General features: G+C 49.7%; 1 protein-coding gene across 1 annotated transcript in view; it reads left to right on the forward strand.

Annotated features, from left to right (window-relative positions):
- Window positions 1–12,642, forward strand: part of LOC308551469 (pseudouridine-5'-phosphatase-like) — a 36,975-nt gene extending 24,333 nt beyond the window's left edge. The window contains exons 3-4 of the mRNA XM_081126010.1: window positions 5,766–5,995; window positions 11,188–12,642. Of these exons, the coding sequence (XP_080982136.1) occupies window positions 5,766–5,995; window positions 11,188–11,364 (407 nt within the window). The 3' untranslated portion in view covers window positions 11,365–12,642. The remainder of the gene's footprint in view (window positions 1–5,765; window positions 5,996–11,187) is intronic.
- The last annotated feature ends 4,467 nt before the right edge of the window (window positions 12,643–17,109 follow it).

A 17,109-nucleotide genomic window follows, 5' to 3' on the forward strand; every position in this document is an offset into this window, starting at 1 on the left:
GTCTTTTCAAGTCCTTCGCCCGTTGTTTTAAAAATAGGGTTGTTTGTTTTTTTCTTGTCAAATTCTAGGAATCTCTATATATTCTGGATATAAAGCCCTCATCAGATATGATTTGAAAATATTTTCTCCAGTTTCATAGGCTGCCTGTTGGCTCTGTTGATTGTGTCCTTTGATGCACAAATCTTTAAATTTGGTGCAGTTTCATTTTGCTATTTTTGCTCTTGCCTGTGATTTGAGTGTCATATGTAAGACATCATTACAAAATCCAGTGTCATCAAGCTTTCTCCCTCTGTTTTCTTTCAGGAATTTTATAGTTTTAGATTTTATGGTAAGTCTTTAATCCACTTTAAGTTACTTTTGGTACATGGTGTGAGGTACGGGTCTGATGTCATTCTTTGGCCTGTGGATATCTGGTTGTCCCAACACAGTTTGTTGAAGGGATGGTCCTTTTGCCCTTGGATGCTCTTGGCTCCTTTGTTGAAGACCATATATGTGAGGGTTTATTTCTGTGTTCTCTATCCCATTAGTCTGTATGTCTGTCTTTATGCCAGTACCACACTGTTTTGTTTCCTGTAGCTTTGAATATGTTTTGAAATCAGAAGGTGTGAGACCTCCAACTTTGTTCTTTATTTTCACTGTTGTTACAGGTATTCAGGGTTCCTTGAGGGCCTGTGCAAATTTTCTGGTGGATTTCTGTATTTTTGCAGGAAAAATGCCATTGGGATTTTGATAGGAATTATTTTGAATCTGGGTAGTATCGACATACTAACAATATCAAACCTTGCAGTCCATGAACATAGGATGTTTTCCCATTTATTTGTATGTTCTTTGATTTTAGCAACGTTTTCTAGTTTAAGTGTCCATGTCTTTCACCTTCTTGGTTAAGTTTATTCATTTTTGGTGCTATTGTAAATGTAATTAGTTTATGTTTTTTTCAGATTGTTCATTGTTAGGGTGTGGGAAATAAACTGATTTTTCCAGGTTGAGTTTTAGTTTTGAATTCTGCAGTATTGCTGAGTTTGCTTCTTCATTCCAACACTTTTCTGTGTGTGGATGCGTGAGGGTTTTGTGCATGTAAGAGCATGTCACCTGTAAGCATGTATAACCTCACTTCTTCCTTTCCAGTGTGGATGTCTTTTATTTACTTATTTCCTTGCCTCTTTGCTCTCGGTAGGACTTTCAGTGCTATGTTGGCTAAAAGTGACGAGAGAGACTGGTTATCTTGTTTCTGATCTCGAGGAAAAGGTTCTGGCTTTTTAAAATTGGGGATGACATTAGCTGAGGGCTTGTCATATGTGGCCTTTGTTATGTTGAGGTAGTTTTCTTCTGTTCCTAATTTGAGCATCTGTATCATGAAGGATGTTGAGTTTTGTCAAGTACTTTCTCAACATCAGTTGGAGATGATCATATAGCTTTTTCCTGCATTTTGTTAATATGGTACATCACATTGATTTTTTTATGTTGAACCATCCTTGCATTCCAGGAATAAACCTGGCTTGATCATGGTGCATGATTCTTTTAATGTGCTGTTGAAATCATTTTGTTGGTATTTTGTTGCATATATTTGCATAAGTGTTTATCAGAGATATTGATCTGTACTTTTCTTTTCTTGTAGTGCCCACGTCTGGCTTTGGTGTCAGGGTGCCACTGGCCTCATAGGTTGACTGTGGGAGTACACCCCTCTCTTCAGTATTCTGGAAGAGTTTGAGGGGTATTGGTGCAAGCTCTTCTTTAAATATTTGGTAGAATTCTCCACTGAAGCCGTCTGGTCCTGGATTTTCCCTTCCTGATGACTGACCCAACCTCTTTACTAGTTATAGTTCTGACCAGGCTTTCTATGCATTCTTTTTTTAAAAATTTATTGTATTGTTGAGAGTATTACAGATGTCCTTCATTTTCTATGCATTCTTCATGTGATCTTGAGGCGTTGTATGCTTCTAGCAATTGACCCGTTTCTTCGGTGTGATCCAATTTGTTGGCATAATCCTTTTTCATATCTGCCTTCAGTCCTTTTTTCCTTCTGTGACATTTTACTGTCTCCCCTTCATTTCTGATTTTTGTTGTTTGAGTGGTCTCTCTTTTTTATCACGGTCCATCTGAGAATTTGTCTCTACAGTTACTGTGTGACCTGGAGTCTCATGGCTTAACACACACACGCCCATGATATGTCCCCGTGCAAATTCCTTTTCTATCTAATCCTCTCGAGCCTTTCAAAGGGTCTCTAGAATTTTTGTCCCGTTGTCTAAGATTCAGGTTGAGGTATGTTCCACCACAGTTCCAAGAAATAGGATGTCCATCCGGCCAGCCTGGTGGTTTGGGTGGGATGCTAACAAGTCTATAGTAGGACATTTACCTGGTGCTCCAATCAATGTAGTGTCCTCACTGGGTATCAGTTAGAAAGGTGCCCATCATGGATGATCCTAGATGACAGTTAAACCCAGATACCTGCACCTTAGAAGTGAGCTAGGAGTTAGTGCTTCACAGAGTTAGTCCTGCAGAATTCACCTGGATGACCTGTCTTCCTGGACCACCCCTTACACACCAGAGGGTTGAAGGAGCCATTCAAATCTTCTTATTCGATGCACCTTTTTAGCATAAGAATTTTGTGTGTATTTATCTAAACTGTTACTAGTCTTACAGAGGAGAGGAAGCACCTTTTAGTAACTAGTTCCAAAGTCAGTCTTTGAAAACGTGAGGTCATTTCCTTACACCACACTCAGAAGGCAAACGAAACATGAGGAAAAAACTCAGATAACACCAGAAAAACTTACCACTGTCACTTTTCTAGATCCAGGGGTTCATTCTGTCCACTCAGCTTCATTCCCAGTGTTAAACTGTGGATAACATCATCCTTCACTTGTGTTTCTTTTCTTTCTGGAGGCACCTTCTGTAGCGTGCTTCAGGCTGCGGAAGTCACCTTGAGCTCATTAGCAAAGAAGGCTGTCAGTTAATTAATTCAACATTTTTCTGTGCTTTGAAGGTGAGAGCTGTGGCCCATGCAGGTGTTTAGCAAGTTAAATTGCAGGAATGGATGGCCTATTGCCAGAAGAAATCGTGCCTGAGTATATGCAGGGGTGTGTCCCTTCTGGGCCAGTCACCAGGGGTGTGTCTCCAATCACCAGGGAAATAGCCCCTGATTATATGCAGGGGCATGTCCTTCCTGGGCCAATCACCAGGGAAACAGCCCCTATTATATGCAGGGGCGTGCCCCTCCTGGGCCAATCAGCAGCCCCTGACTATGATGTCAGCATGCGCTTGTACTGTCTCATCAGCGCCTGAGAGTGTAGGGCTGACCCAGGGGGCGTGAGCAGCCCTGACACCACTAGCAGGACTGCTCACAGCCTGGAAGCCCTTCTCCACGCTTGTCCAGGTGGGAAGTACTTTTAACCCCTATGGTCTGTAGCTCTTCACCAGGTGACTTAGTGGTGAAATGTAAATGGATGGTCATCCACGGGTTTCATCATTTCCTGAAAATAGACATCTTTTAAATTGTGACAGAGAGCACCCTGGGTAGAAAATGGGATATTTATTCTGTTTATAAACAACCAGAGGGATATTCGACCTGCAATGAGGAAGGGCATGGAAGGGGCAGAGCCCGTCAGACATAAAGGGAACATCTCCCTACTGAGCTTCCTTCACCTCACCCCCTTTTACACACAACCCATGAGGTACTGGGGCCGTCTTCTCCAGGGACATAGTCACTCATGACAAAGGCTCAGATGCCAGCGTTTCCAGGTCTGCCCACAGACGGGCTAGTTTAGGTAACAGCTTCCACTGGTCACAGCTCCCACCTGTGCCCCGAGCCCACACAAGGGGGGATCCTTCCTGCCTTTCCCAGCTTCTGGGGGCCCCAGTGTCCCGTGGCTCATGGCTGCATCTCTCCAACCTCCGCGCCTGTCTTCAAGTGGCCGTCTTTCCCATGTTGCCTTGTCCTCTCCTTATATGGACAGTAGTCATTGGACTTGGGGCCCACCCTATAAATCCAAGACGGCCTGGGTGTCAGCATGGCCAGGCTCAGGTGAGGGCTCTCTTCTCTGCACCAGACAGCCTCTCTCTCACTGTGTCCTCACAGGGTGGACAGAGCTCTGGGGGCTCCTCCTCTTCTCGTAAGGGCACCAATCTCATCACAGGGCCCCACCCTCATGACCCCATCTAACTCTAATCCCTCCCAAAATGTCTAATGTCCCTTTGTGACCTCATCTTTAACCCATGCCTTACATACAAGTGTGTGTTTAACATCCAGATATTTGTGAATTTCCAGATACCTTTCACTTATTGGTGTCTGTTTTTATTCCATGTGATCAGGGACATACTTTGTGTGTTTTCAATTATTTTAAAACATTTTAGAATTGTTTCCTACCTGTGGACACAATGTTGTATCCACGTGTCTGTTACTAACATGGCCACCCTGACTCTCCTTTGAGTAGTAGGTATATAAGGCTCTCAATCCCTTTATTTTTAACCCGCGTGTTTATATTTCACATAGGTTTCTCACAGACACTATTTGCTGGGTCTCACCTTTATTTGTTTATTTTTCCATTCCGACAGTGTCTAACTCGGGCATATTTGTAACATTTATGAGGCTGTCCTGTAAGGTCCCTCTCTGCTAATTCTGTCAGCCTTGCACTTCGGTGTGCGACTCTGTGGACCACCTGCTTCTCCTGGTGTCTGCTTGTGTTGTTGGCTTCCTTGCAGGCATAGAGGTCCCTGGTTGGATACTGGACACTGAGTTTTACATCAGCAGAGGCCCCCTGTCCCTTTACCTTTAAGGAGTTTCCCGGTGCCCTCGCGAGGAGCTGAGGCCCACCCTTCCCGTGAGCATCTCACAGGACGGCTTCTCTACGGGCCCGGAACTCACAGCGTCACTGCCTGATGGCAGGTGTTGCCTGTGTGAAAACACGACTGTGTCTGTCTTTGCTGAGGCAACTGAGAAAGCAGGGACCTCGTGTGCTGCAGTGACAAACAGCTGTGATTATGTGATTAACATACTGTTTTAGTTGAACCCTGCGCTCTGTGTGGACTGGACATCCCTGTCATCATAATCAGCTGTGATGAGAGCTGGACAGCCCTGTCCCTTTCATCACGTTTCCAATAGGCTGTCCTCTCATAACTGCACCAGGAGTAATGGCATTAACCTTCGTGGCCCCGACTCGGCCTCATAGCTAACAAGGGCGTGGACGCTCCTTCCACCTGGCGACCTGTGCCGTTGGCTGAGGGAGGCAGCTTTATTACACTCTCTGCCCCTTACTCTGGTGCTGCCTCTGTCCCCCGACTGTGAGGCCGCCTCCCGATTTCCTCTCCCAGCAGTGGGAGGGGTCATCCGGTCATCCTCGGGCTTTTGTAGAACATAGAGTTCCCCGGAAAACACCAGGACCTAGTCCTTGCGTATTCATGGCTCCAGAAACAAAGCTGGTCTCCAAGGCCTCTGCAGGTCTCCACCTCCCCAGCCCAGGGTCCACGCTTTCGTAGGACAGGCCCAGCAAACCCAGTGTCCTTTCCTTCCAGGGACATTGCCTGAGGTCCTTGGGGAACAGCTAAGGCCCAGGTCGCTGAGTTGTGTTTTGTTTTGAATGGGGCCATTTGGGAGCTGATGGTCCCCCTGAGATGGTATGTGTCAGGTCAGATCAGATCCTTCCTGGGCAGAGGCATCCACGTGTTGGGGTTTCCGAGCCCGCTGAGGGGCCGTTCCCCCGATTCTCTGGCCTGTCCCCCTCCTCATTAAAGCCTGTCCCCCTCCTCACTGAGGCCTTTCCTCACCTCCCCAGGGGTGGAGAGGCTGATCCACCACCTGCGAGAGCACCGTGTGCCCATGGCCGTGGCCACCAGCTCGGGCTCCGCGTCCTTCCAGATGAAGACCAGCGCGCACAGAGAATTCTTCGGCCTATTCGACCACATCGTCCTGGGGGACGACCCCAAGGTGCGCAGGGGCAAGCCTGACCCAGACATTTTCCTCGCCTGTGCCAAGAGGTTCTCCCCACCTGCTCCTGTGGAAAAGGTACGCACAGCAGGGGTTGGGTGGTGAGTCAGGGAGGAAGGGCGACGTTGCGGGGGTGGGGGTGGGGGTATTGTCAGGGGACACTCTCGAGGTGGGGTTTGTCTGTGTTGGGTCCTGTGTTTGAGGTGTTGTGGGGGCATTAGTCAGGGAGTAGCGATTTCCTGAAAGGTTTCTCACACCTGCTACCCAGGGACCCCGAGTCTGGATGACCGTGTTTCTTACACAAGTCACAGGCTCAGGGGAGGTGACTCAAAACCTTCCACAGGCAGTGAGGGTCCGGGGCACTTGGAATGACCTGTTCTTTTGGTCGAGGGCCCAGCTTACTGCATGGGACCTATAAACGCAGGTGTAACTGTGTGACTGGAGGGCCATTCTTGGATTCTGACCCCAGCTGGGCGTCCTACCAGTGGGAATGCTGCAGTGTTTGTCCCCACTCCACTGGGACACGGTGCCTCACAGCTGACCCTAAATACTGACTTTCCATGGACAGCATCTTCTGCATAATTTACCTGTCATCCTGCTGTGTACAAATAAGCAAACACCACACCACCTCTGAATGTGCCTTCGCCATCGGCCCGAGAATGGGAGATGGGGCAGTGTTAACACTATTCAGGGAGGTGTTTTCCAGGTGCCGACCTGTGTTGACTTCCCTTCAGTGATAAGACAGCTTTCCCTTGTAGAGAAACCTCAGGCAAGGGACCTACAGCCATTGAATTTTGGGGAGGCTTTGCTGTTGGGAAGATATGGTGAGTTGAGAAAATGCCTCTTCCTACAGCTGTTGATGCTCAAAATGTCTTCAGTTCAGAGCAGTCCTTAAGGCCTGTGGCATGCTCTGGACCCCTCCAGCACCAAGAGACCCGGGCTTCCTTTCCTAGCCTCCAGGGCTCCTTTTCTGCCCCCCAGTGCTCACCGTCCAGCTGCACACCAAGGCCTGTGCCCACAGAGCTCTCCCGGCCTCCTCCTTTCTGCGGGACCACCTCTGTTCTCAAGTCCTGCCTTCACCCCAGCTGGTTCACCTCCCACGTGGCCTCAGGGCATATCGCTTCCCAGGATCCCTGGTCCGGTTCCCACTTTCACCAGCTGCTCCCATGGCTGCCCCAGGGCCCTCGCGTCCCGTGGGAGCATCCAGTACTGTGATCCAGGTTTTCACCTTCTCACTCTTGGCTCCTGTGCCCTCCAGCCCTTGAGGCCTCTTATCCCAGGGCTGCCTCTCTCTTCCCAGTTCCTCCCAGTCCCTGCCCCCCTGCCTGGCTGCCCTGCTCTGTTCCTAGTCCAGATCCCCCCCAGTGATGGTGACGGCCTCAGTGCTGAGAACCTCCGGGCTCCTTACCTTCCAGACCTTGTGCAGTGTGGCCCCCTGCTGGTTGCACCGTGGACATGACCCACCACGCATGCCCCTGATTATGGGAGGGGTTGTGCAGCCTTCATAGATTTTGCCCCAGTCATAGACAAATGGACTGTGCAGCCACTGTTAGGCCTAGAACACATATCAAAGGCACATATCTCACTCTTGGCTCACGGGCCCCTGGAATGCTCCATCTCCCAGTCATGGGAAATGTCATTCTTTCTAAATTAAACCCCTCCAGCTATAGTTTAATTAAGCTCATCTGTCCTGCTGGAGACGGAATCCAGATATACTTTAACCGGCCTGGCAGAGTGAAAAGAACATTGAATTCTGGTACCCGAGCTCTGTTCCTGAGTTTCCTGTCCTGCCTGGGTGACCTTGAGTTCACCTCTGAACTCTTGGCCCATGTCCTGTGCCCGTGACAGGAGAGGGCTGGGCCCACCGCTGTCCTGGCTCGGACACTCTGTGGCCCCCGTGTTGGTTGGGAGTGTGTCCTGTGCCAGGCTGTAGAGGTCAGTGTGGGGAGGGCCGGGCTGGTCCCCCAGGGAACAGGAAACTATTTAGAGAGAAAGAGGCAAAGTTGAACCGGTGAGACTCTTCACTAGCTGGATGTGCCAGGTGGAAACTGTCTGAGGTTTCAGTTTGAGTGAGGAAACACTCCCTGCTTTTCTCTGTGTGAGACACAGGCTGTACTATTTTAGCTCCTATCTTTTAATGGTTTCATCGCCTGTGAGGAATAGGGGAAGCCTTCCCGGTGACTCTGGAAGATTCATTCTTTGGTTTCAGTACATAGACAGGCCTTCTGGGAATATTCATACAATATTGAGGCCTTAGGGGTCCTTAGAGGTGCATTAGGTCAGGGGAATCAAGGCAGAGGAAACTGGAGAGTTTTACAGGTGCTTCACAATGTAGACATAGCTTTGCAATTCTGCTCCTGAGGAGGGGAGGGCAGGTGCTGTGCATCACTGAGCATCGAGTCCCGTGGGGAGCCTGGGGTGTGCGGCCACGGAGACCCAGCATGGGGTTCCCCTCCCCCGTGTGCTGCCTGGTGTTGGTTTCTGCGTTGTGTGTGCTGCTCTGTGTCATGTCTGTGATAGCAGCTGCTGGTGGGAGGCCCCACACGTCCCATTTCCTGCAAACCTCCCCTCCTGCACCCCCCACGTTCCAGCCACCGCCTCCTGTGCACTGGGCTCTCAGCTTTCAACAACGGCAGGTGCTGCTTCAGGGTGTCCACATGTCTGAGGCTGAATGCTCATTTGCTGATGTGACGGGCAGCCGTCCAGCTGAGATCCTGTAGACATCTTTGACAACCTCGCAGGGAAGTGGGTGTGTGGGAGGAAGGAGAAGGGGTGTCAGGTGCCGCTGGTGGAGTGTACCCACCCAGGGCTCTGTTGCTCTTTCTGGGGCTGAACTCCCGTCACTCCTGATCTGTCAGTTGCATGCCCATGGCAAGGGGCTTTTGTGCAGGCATCCAAACAAACGGGCTCGTCCGTCTGCCCAGCATTCCCTTGAATCATTTTGAGAGCTCTGGCCAGACGCATGGCCAAGCACACCTCTCAGATGGCCTCTCCTTGTGTGAGCTGGGCAGGTCCCCTCTTCCTGCTCAGTAGCTGCTGCCCTGCTGCTCCTGTGCCCTGTGCTGTCGGCCTCCCTCCATCCCTGAGTGGCCACATCCTTCCTGGTTCAGAGCACAGCCTGTGGTTGAGTAATAATTCTAAACTGGGGGGACGTGATGGATGGACCTCACAGAAGCCGGGAACCTGCGCCTCCTTGAGAAATGTGAGTTTCAGGAAGAGTACGTGCCAGTCGTGCCCGTCCTGGAGCTGTAAACACCACCAAGCTTTCCTCGCCATCCGGACAGCCCTCCTGTCCTGTCCTGGAACCATCTGCAGGTGCACAGAGCCACCGGGCTGCACATGCTCTCAGAGGAGAGTGGATGTGGCAAGCCCTTTGTAAGGGCCACAGTTTCCCAGCTGCCTGCCTTCCCTCTCACCTGCCTGCCATGCTCTCCGGAAGGAACCACTCACAAACGCAGAGCTAAAGTGGCTCCCAGGCCTGCAGCCAGGCACAGTTCCCCACAAGGGATCCACAAAATCTCTCACTCGGCCCCAGCCCAGTTTTTACAAGGGGGCTGCACAGACCTTCAGCATCCTCAGAGAACATAAGGAATATCTCCTCCCCGCCCCAGAAAAGGTCACTGGACATGTAAGTGCACGCCCACGGTCCCAGATACAGCAGTTGGGACATTTACAATAAGGTCAGGTCATAGCTTTAAAAGACGGGGGCAGCGATATCACCCACAGAGTCTCTGAATGAGACCACTAAGAACACAAACCCGGATGGTCTGAGCAGACTCACTTCCATCTCAGACAGAAACCATGGTCTCCCTGGAGATGCAGAGAGAGAGCTTGATCAGAGCTGGGGTTCAGGAGTTCTCGGGAAGTTGGCCGTGGGACTGTCTGCCTGTCCAAGACTCCCCTGTTTCAGCTCTGACAGCCCCGTCTTGGGCAACCAGCTCACTCTGTGAAGGTCGCCCAGTAGTCTCATGGTAGCAGGACCTGCAGTAACTCATTTAGTTCTCAACTCCGCCCTGTGGGGTGAGCCAGCTAGCGACTCGACTCATCGTAGCCCTGATGGAAATGGGGGGAGAGAAGGGGGTAGGAAGGAAGGAAGGAAGGAAGGAAAAGTCAGTGTACCTGCTGTAGAACAGACCACCAGCAAAAACTGTGTGCCTGGGTGTGTGTGTATGAGAGAGAGACTGTGTGTCTGTGTGTGTTGAGCTCCTAGTGTTCAACGGCCCCCACAGCTGGTGTCCCTGAGCCTTTCCCGGTCACCAGCATGTTGGACGCCAGCCACTACACTGGTCATAAGGCGGGGAGACACTTATGATAAAAGGCTGGAAAAAGAGCTGAGGGGACAGTGGAAGGCCCCCCCCCCCCGCATCCTGGGAGTTCAGGGTCACGTAAGGAGAGCAGTGGGACATGGGAGCACATCAGAGTGGCGACAGGAGGGCCCTGCTCACAGGTGTCTGGCCCTCACAGAGTATTAATCGAGAGACTGAGTGAAGCTGCTCTCACATGCAGTATGCGGGGTTGCAGGGCCTCAGGGGATTCTTGGTGCCTGTTTTCCTGGGATGGGGGTGCCACAGCCATGGCACTTGGACCCACAATTGAGTGGAGCTCGGGTCTCTGCCTTGGAGCCTGTCTTGGTGGGAGACCTGCCTTGGCACGTTCCCGTGGTTGCACACTCGGGAGCTCCCCAAGAGCACCGTGCACAGATGCCCCATTTTACACGTGCCTGTGCGTGAGCATCAGTGACCCTAGGAAAAAAGCCAGTTGACTTCATAGAGGAGAGAGATGCCCACAGGCACCACCTTCTGGTGCTAATGACAAGGACTTGTGTCCCCTGACGCTGGCACACGCAGGGACTGAACTTTTCATTCACATACCCTAACCGTTTAATTCCTGAGCTCAAACACTACCAGCTCCGAAGTTACTTAAAAGCGTGTTCCCCCCGCCCCCCAATTTCCTCTCATGCTCAGTTACTGAATGAACAGAGTTTTGTGATTCGAATAAAAAAGTTTTAAACCTAGGAGCCCGCCTGGCCACCCAGCTGCACCTAGTTTGGATTTTGCCTTGGGGGCAGCTGTGGAAGCCGCCCCCTAATGTAACGGGTGTGTGGGACACAGTGTGCTCTCCTGACCACAGTCCCTAACCTGGAAGGACAGTCTCTTCATGTCCGTCTCCATCTGCACGAACCCAACCGGCGGAGATGAGGTGATAACCCTGGTCTAGAGTCTGCTGTGGACAAGGCCGTCTCAACCTTCTGTCTCTCCCTCACCCCACAGTGCCTCGTCTTTGAAGATGCTCCCAATGGGGTGGAAGCGGCCCTTGCTGCTGGGATGCAGGTGGTGATGGTCCCTGACGCAAACCTGAGCCGAGACCTGACGACGAAGGCCACTGTGGTGCTGGCTTCCCTGCAGGACTTCCAGCCCGAGCTCTTTGGACTGCCACCCTATGCATGAGAGGCCTGCCATGCCGCCCTACCTGCTGCGCTCCTCTGAGCCTGGCCCCACCTACAGTGCCCAGCAAAGAGCAGGGGAATCCCTCCCACATCGCCCTGTGGACAGTCCTAGCCTCAGGACTCCTGCAGTTTCTGTAAATGTTAGCAAACCCCAACCTGACCCTGGAGAAAAACCACACAGAGACAGCCCAGAACATAGGTCCACTCTGTCACCTGAGTCACCTTGGAAGGATTGTATGTGAGCAGTAACATACTAGCTGTATACAGGAAATATGTGTACATACATGCATGTACACGCTTGCATGTGTGTATGTACCTGTATATACATACGCATTCCTATGTATGTGCAACATTCCCAAGACAGATGAAGTTATATTTTTCTACACCTTGACCAGCACATGTAACATATGTACATGGATATGGATACACTCTAATGTGTATATATTGTATGTGTGTACATACTCTGTATTTATATCCATTTGCGAGGCTCCACGCATCCATGTTGATCTTAACCTGCTGTGGCCACTGAGAGCAGAGAGGTGGCCTTTTTTCTGAGATGTAACCTGAGTGGGGAACCTTCTATGGATGAGCCTCAGGAAACCAGTGTCCCCATGAGCACACTAACACTCTGTGTCCTCAAAGAACCTCTGCGGCCCTCTGCTGGGAGACTGGCTAAGAATCATATTGTCTGTAGAACATAGCTCTGGCCTGCATCTCATACCCGGGCTCGTCTCCGCATTGCCGAAAGCTCTCTACCTCAGACAAGTCACCTCTTTCCCTTAAGAACACTTATTTTTCTGACGCGTCCTTGGATGTAAAGATAATCTGACTTCAGGAGATGTACTTGGTATCACTTAGAGCCACAGCACACCTTTGGGATAATTCATCAGACATTATACTTTGGCCATGAACCCCTTTTTAATATGTGCTCCGCCTTTTGTGATTTGAAAGGCATTCAGATGGGAAAATGCAATCATGGGGCGTCCCTACTTCCTACACCTTCCATGTGGGCTCTATCTTTGTCATCAAACTCATTTTCTACTCTAAGTTGCAGAAAAACCGTAGCAACGTCTATGATGGTCTGGCGGGGTGATTGCAGGTCAGGGTGGCCCCTGCTGTGGACCAGTTTTGCCTGGTTCAGAAATTCCTTTTAGCATTTCTGATTGCTGGAGACGCGTCTGTTCTCTGAATTCCCTTTCCATCGACTGCTTGTAACATCTTACTGGTTCCCTCACCGGTTAATTTAATGGAATAAAAGTCTTGACACCTGTTCAGGTTATATTGGTGTGAAATTATGATTTTTTTTTACCTTTTTCTCTAAAAAAACCACTATCCTCTAAGAAATGGAAAACGTAACTGTGAGTCATTGACCATTTTTCTTAAACAGCACTCATACTGTATAGTGTCATAGTGGAGTGTAGACAGGATTGTCTGTTTTACCCTGTGGGGTCGTGGAGTGTAGACAGGATTGTCTGTTTTACCCTGCAGGGTCCTGGAGTGTAGACAGGATTGTCTGTTTTACCCTGTGGGGTCGTGGAGTGTAGATAGGATTGTGTCTTTTATCCTGTAGGGTAGTGGAGTGTAGACGACATTAAGTGGAAGAGTTAATAGTAAACCAAATCAGAGCAAAACAAAACAGGGTAGATCTTAGGGTACTTGTCTAGTTAAACTTGAATCATAAAAATATTTGCATTGGGTTCTTGGACCTTTTCCCAGGGCCAGGCTCGCATCAGGTGTGTGACGAAGGATAGGCAGGGATGGGAGACTGGCAGCCAGTCCATGCTGTGGCCCAGTCTCATTTGGTGGCTCCTTGAATCCACTGAATTTTCCTTGCATCTTTTGACCAAGTTGTCTTTGAAGCATTACGTACATACCCCTCTTTTGCTGCTTCTCCACCCTATGGCGGGTGCCTGTCTTGTTCAAAGCCCTTTCAAGACAGCAATCCTGGCCCCTCCCTGTGGAAGCTCCGTATTAAAGTCTTGCTTTTGTCCACTGCCACAGCCACGAGTCCCAGTTTCACGTGGATTTCTATAGCACTGTGTGTGCAATGAGTATTTTTATGTTAAAGTATCTCCAATTATTTACCAAAATGCCAGCAATGTATTTCCTTAGGGGATGGAAATTATAAAGAACTATTTAAGAATCCTAATAGTATCTAATCTCTTAATAAAAAACCAGGCCTTGGGAAATGTAGTCATATATATTTAATTACATAAGACCTTGTAATAGGCATGGTGAATCCATAATAATATTATGCAAAGCCACTGAAAGTGGTGTATTTTCAAAATCCACGTAGGGGGAGAATGGGCATGCCTTCCATATTTTAAGTCTGAATAAGTGAAAGGTAGATATTTAACTGATATGAAGGATACCTGTTTCTCTAAGTCAATGCTGTCCTGGGTGGTAAGTTGACACATTTAAAAGCCAGGAACAAGCAAAAAAGGGAATCCTGCTCTCTGTAAATTTTTATCATTGTTCCAGGAATTGCTTTCCCCTCTGCAAAAGGCTGTTCTCCACACTCCCCATCCCCCTACCACCCTCACACACCCAGTGAGAATGGAAATGGGCTGCCTGACCTCCAGGGTGATGAAAGTCGCCCTTTTGCCCCTGGTTAAATGTTCCCAGTGTCCTGTTCACTCCCTCAGCTGAGCTGTCAACACTCACCTGCCCTTCTCCGGCCACAGCTTCCTCCCAGGAATAGTTCAGAACATACCCCAGGAGTTCTGGGGAACAAAGACAAGCAGCACCCAATTCCCCTGATGGTTTTGTTTTTCATCATTGCAAAAGCGGGTGGATGGCCTGGCTGGCATGGCTCAGCAGTTGAGCATCAATCTAGGATCCAGGAGATTGCAGTTCGATTCCTGGTCAGAGCACATGTCTGGGTTGCAGGCTCGATCCCCAGTCAGGGATGCGCAGGAGGCAGTCGATCAATGACTCTCTCTTATCATTCATGTTTCTACCCCTCTCTCCCTTTCCCTCCCTCTCTCTGAAATCAATATATTTTAAAAAACAAACAGATGGACGTGGCCCTCACTGCCCCGAGCCCATGCAGTGTGTCATTTATAGTGTGGGACACACAGCAGGGAGTTATACACATAAAGGCACAATTGCAAATTGTTATAAAGGCTGCAAAGGAAAAGTAAACACTAAGACAGCAGCAGTGGGCTCAGATTTAAACGTAGGGTCTCTTTCTAGTTTAAGCCTATGATTTTCCCCCCCAAAGTCTCATTTTTTCATCATTATAAACCCTTTGTAACAGAAGTTAGTAAACAATAGCTATTAATTTCCACCCCACCATAATGGGATGGACTTTGAGAATTTTATCGGTTCATTGACAATTTTGAATGTTTTTCTACCCACCAGCAGTACTAGCGGGTAGAGTCCTCTCCTAAACCTTTACTTTGTTGCAGTAAGTCAACTGCAATAAAGTATCAAAGCGAACACTTCCTCTAATCCACACATTTCCCCTCATTGTAACTATGTTGCAAAGGAGATTTCAAACACTTTGAAAATAAAAGGAAGCCACTACCTGGGACACCGGGGTCTCTGAGCATGATTTATATGACCAGTGTGACTTCCCCCTATGCTGCCAGCTTAAGTGTCGCCCCCAGACGCCCTCCCTGCAGGTTCGCTCATCTGGGCCAACAGCCTGCTGCACCACAGCCTGCCAGCCTCACATGGGGGACGCGCACGCTGCAGAGGAATTGGGGAGGGAAGGGGGTAGATGTGAAGGTCGCGGAGGGACGTGTGTCATATACACACCCACATATCTGTGTGGAGATAACATCTAAAACCCATCTCTCTCTGTATTTCACACCCGTATCGATTCTGCATCCACATATATGGGTCTCCTTTGGTACATTTCTGTCAAAATACCTCAGAGGGAGTTGGGTGTGGCCCTCTGTGCGATCCGATTGTTTAGCATTAAAGAGAATATCACTCTGTCTGCACACCGTCTCTCTGGTAGGAAGCGTTAAAATTATGCGTCAGGCTTGTTCCTGCAGCTCTTCACCCTCCTTAATCGTATATCTGCAGAGAGCGCCCAGATCTGGCATGGAAAAGGGGCCTCGTAGCCTCGTGGACTGTTCTGCGCCCTTTACCTGTGAGCTTTGAGGGTGCGTTAGGCATCCTTCTTAAGTCCTCTCTCTCTGTTGTGTCTCTGTCTCTGTGTCATATCAAATTCATTGATTCGAACAGGGGTGGGGAACCTGTTTTCTGCCCAGGGCCATTTGGATATTTATAACATCATCCGCGGGCCATACGAAATGATCAATGTAAAAATTAGCTATGAAAAAATCTCCTAGATGTATCGGATTTCGCGTCCCCGCCTGCAGCTGCCTTGGCGGGGCCAGACTGAAGGATTTCGCAGGCCCTATAGGGCCCGCCGGCCAGACGTGCCCCACCCCTGGACTAGAATGAAAGAGAAAAACAAAAGGAGTGGATTTAAAGGGAGGACTTGTTCCTTCCCTTTCAGATGGTTGTGTAAACATATTTCTGTACCATTTCCTTTGTAACCCAACCCCAAACAGCCAAGACAATTAGAACCAAGGCCCTATAGAACCAAGGAAGGAAACATCATCTTTGGAGAAGCCAGGGAACCCCTAGGACCGGATCACAGTGTGTGCAGAAAGGGGGCCAGGCGTGGGAGGGGTGGGGGGAAGGGCCCGGGACAGCAGGAGCAGGCGTCCTCTCCGTGGGACTTGGGCAGGGACGGCAGAGCTCGGAGTGATTCCAGGTAGGCAGCAGGCATTAGAAGGAAAAGCAACGATTCCTTGCCTAGATGAGTGAGGCCAAGGTCGAGGGGTGGGCCTCGGAAGCCTCCTCACATCACACTTCAATCATGGGGTTGTGCGGAAGTGACAAGAAAACGCCAACAGTTTGCCCGGAGCCGACTGTGCGTTTGGCAAAGGGAGGGGATGTCAAGGTGTGTCACAGCCGAGCAAGGGCTCATCTTCTCCTGGGGAAGACACCATCAGGAGAGGTGAGCTCATGGAGACTTTCTGACGTGCACACCTCCCTGTGAGCCAGAGAGGGGCCCCCGCAGACCCACAAAGGTCAAGAAATCCCTAAAGATGCAGCCTGAGCTCAGGCTCCCCCACTGTTGCTCACCCTACGTGTCCCCCCAGAAATGCAGGCTGAGCTCAGGCTCCCCCACTATTGCTTACCCTGCATGTCCCCCCAGAAATGCAGCCTGAGCTCAGGCTCCCCCACTGTCCCCCGAGAAATGCAGCCTGAGCTTAGGCTCCCTCACTGTTGCTCACCCTACGTGTCCCCCCAGAGGTGCAGCCTGAGCTCAGGCTCCCCCACTGTCCCCCCAGAAATGCAACCTGCGCTCAGGCTCCCCCACTGTAGCATATTGGCTGGGGTAGCCCAATTTCAAGGAACATTTCTTTGCATGTTCTGGATAACAAACACTTGGTCTCAACGGGTGTGAATTGCCTTTTAATCAATCTTGAAGAGCGGATTTATTTTTGAAGTGAAGTTTATGATGTTCCCTTTTATGTTGAGCGCTAGGTATTTGCCTGGGAAATCTTTACCTCCCTCTGTTTCCTTCTAGAACCTTCCTAGCTTTAGGCTTCACATTTAGGTCAGATCTCAATTAATTTCAGTGTAACGTCTGTGTAAACAGGGAGGTACGGAATCAAAGTTTATCTTTATCCATATGTCTGTCCAATTGTTCCAATTCTACTTGTGGGAAAAAAACCCCTATTTCCCCCCATTAATTTCCTTGACAGCTTTGTTGAAA

This window comes from Miniopterus schreibersii (genome assembly GCF_964146895.1).
Source record: "Miniopterus schreibersii genome assembly, chromosome: X".
NCBI classification, from domain to species: domain Eukaryota; kingdom Metazoa; phylum Chordata; class Mammalia; order Chiroptera; family Miniopteridae; genus Miniopterus; species Miniopterus schreibersii.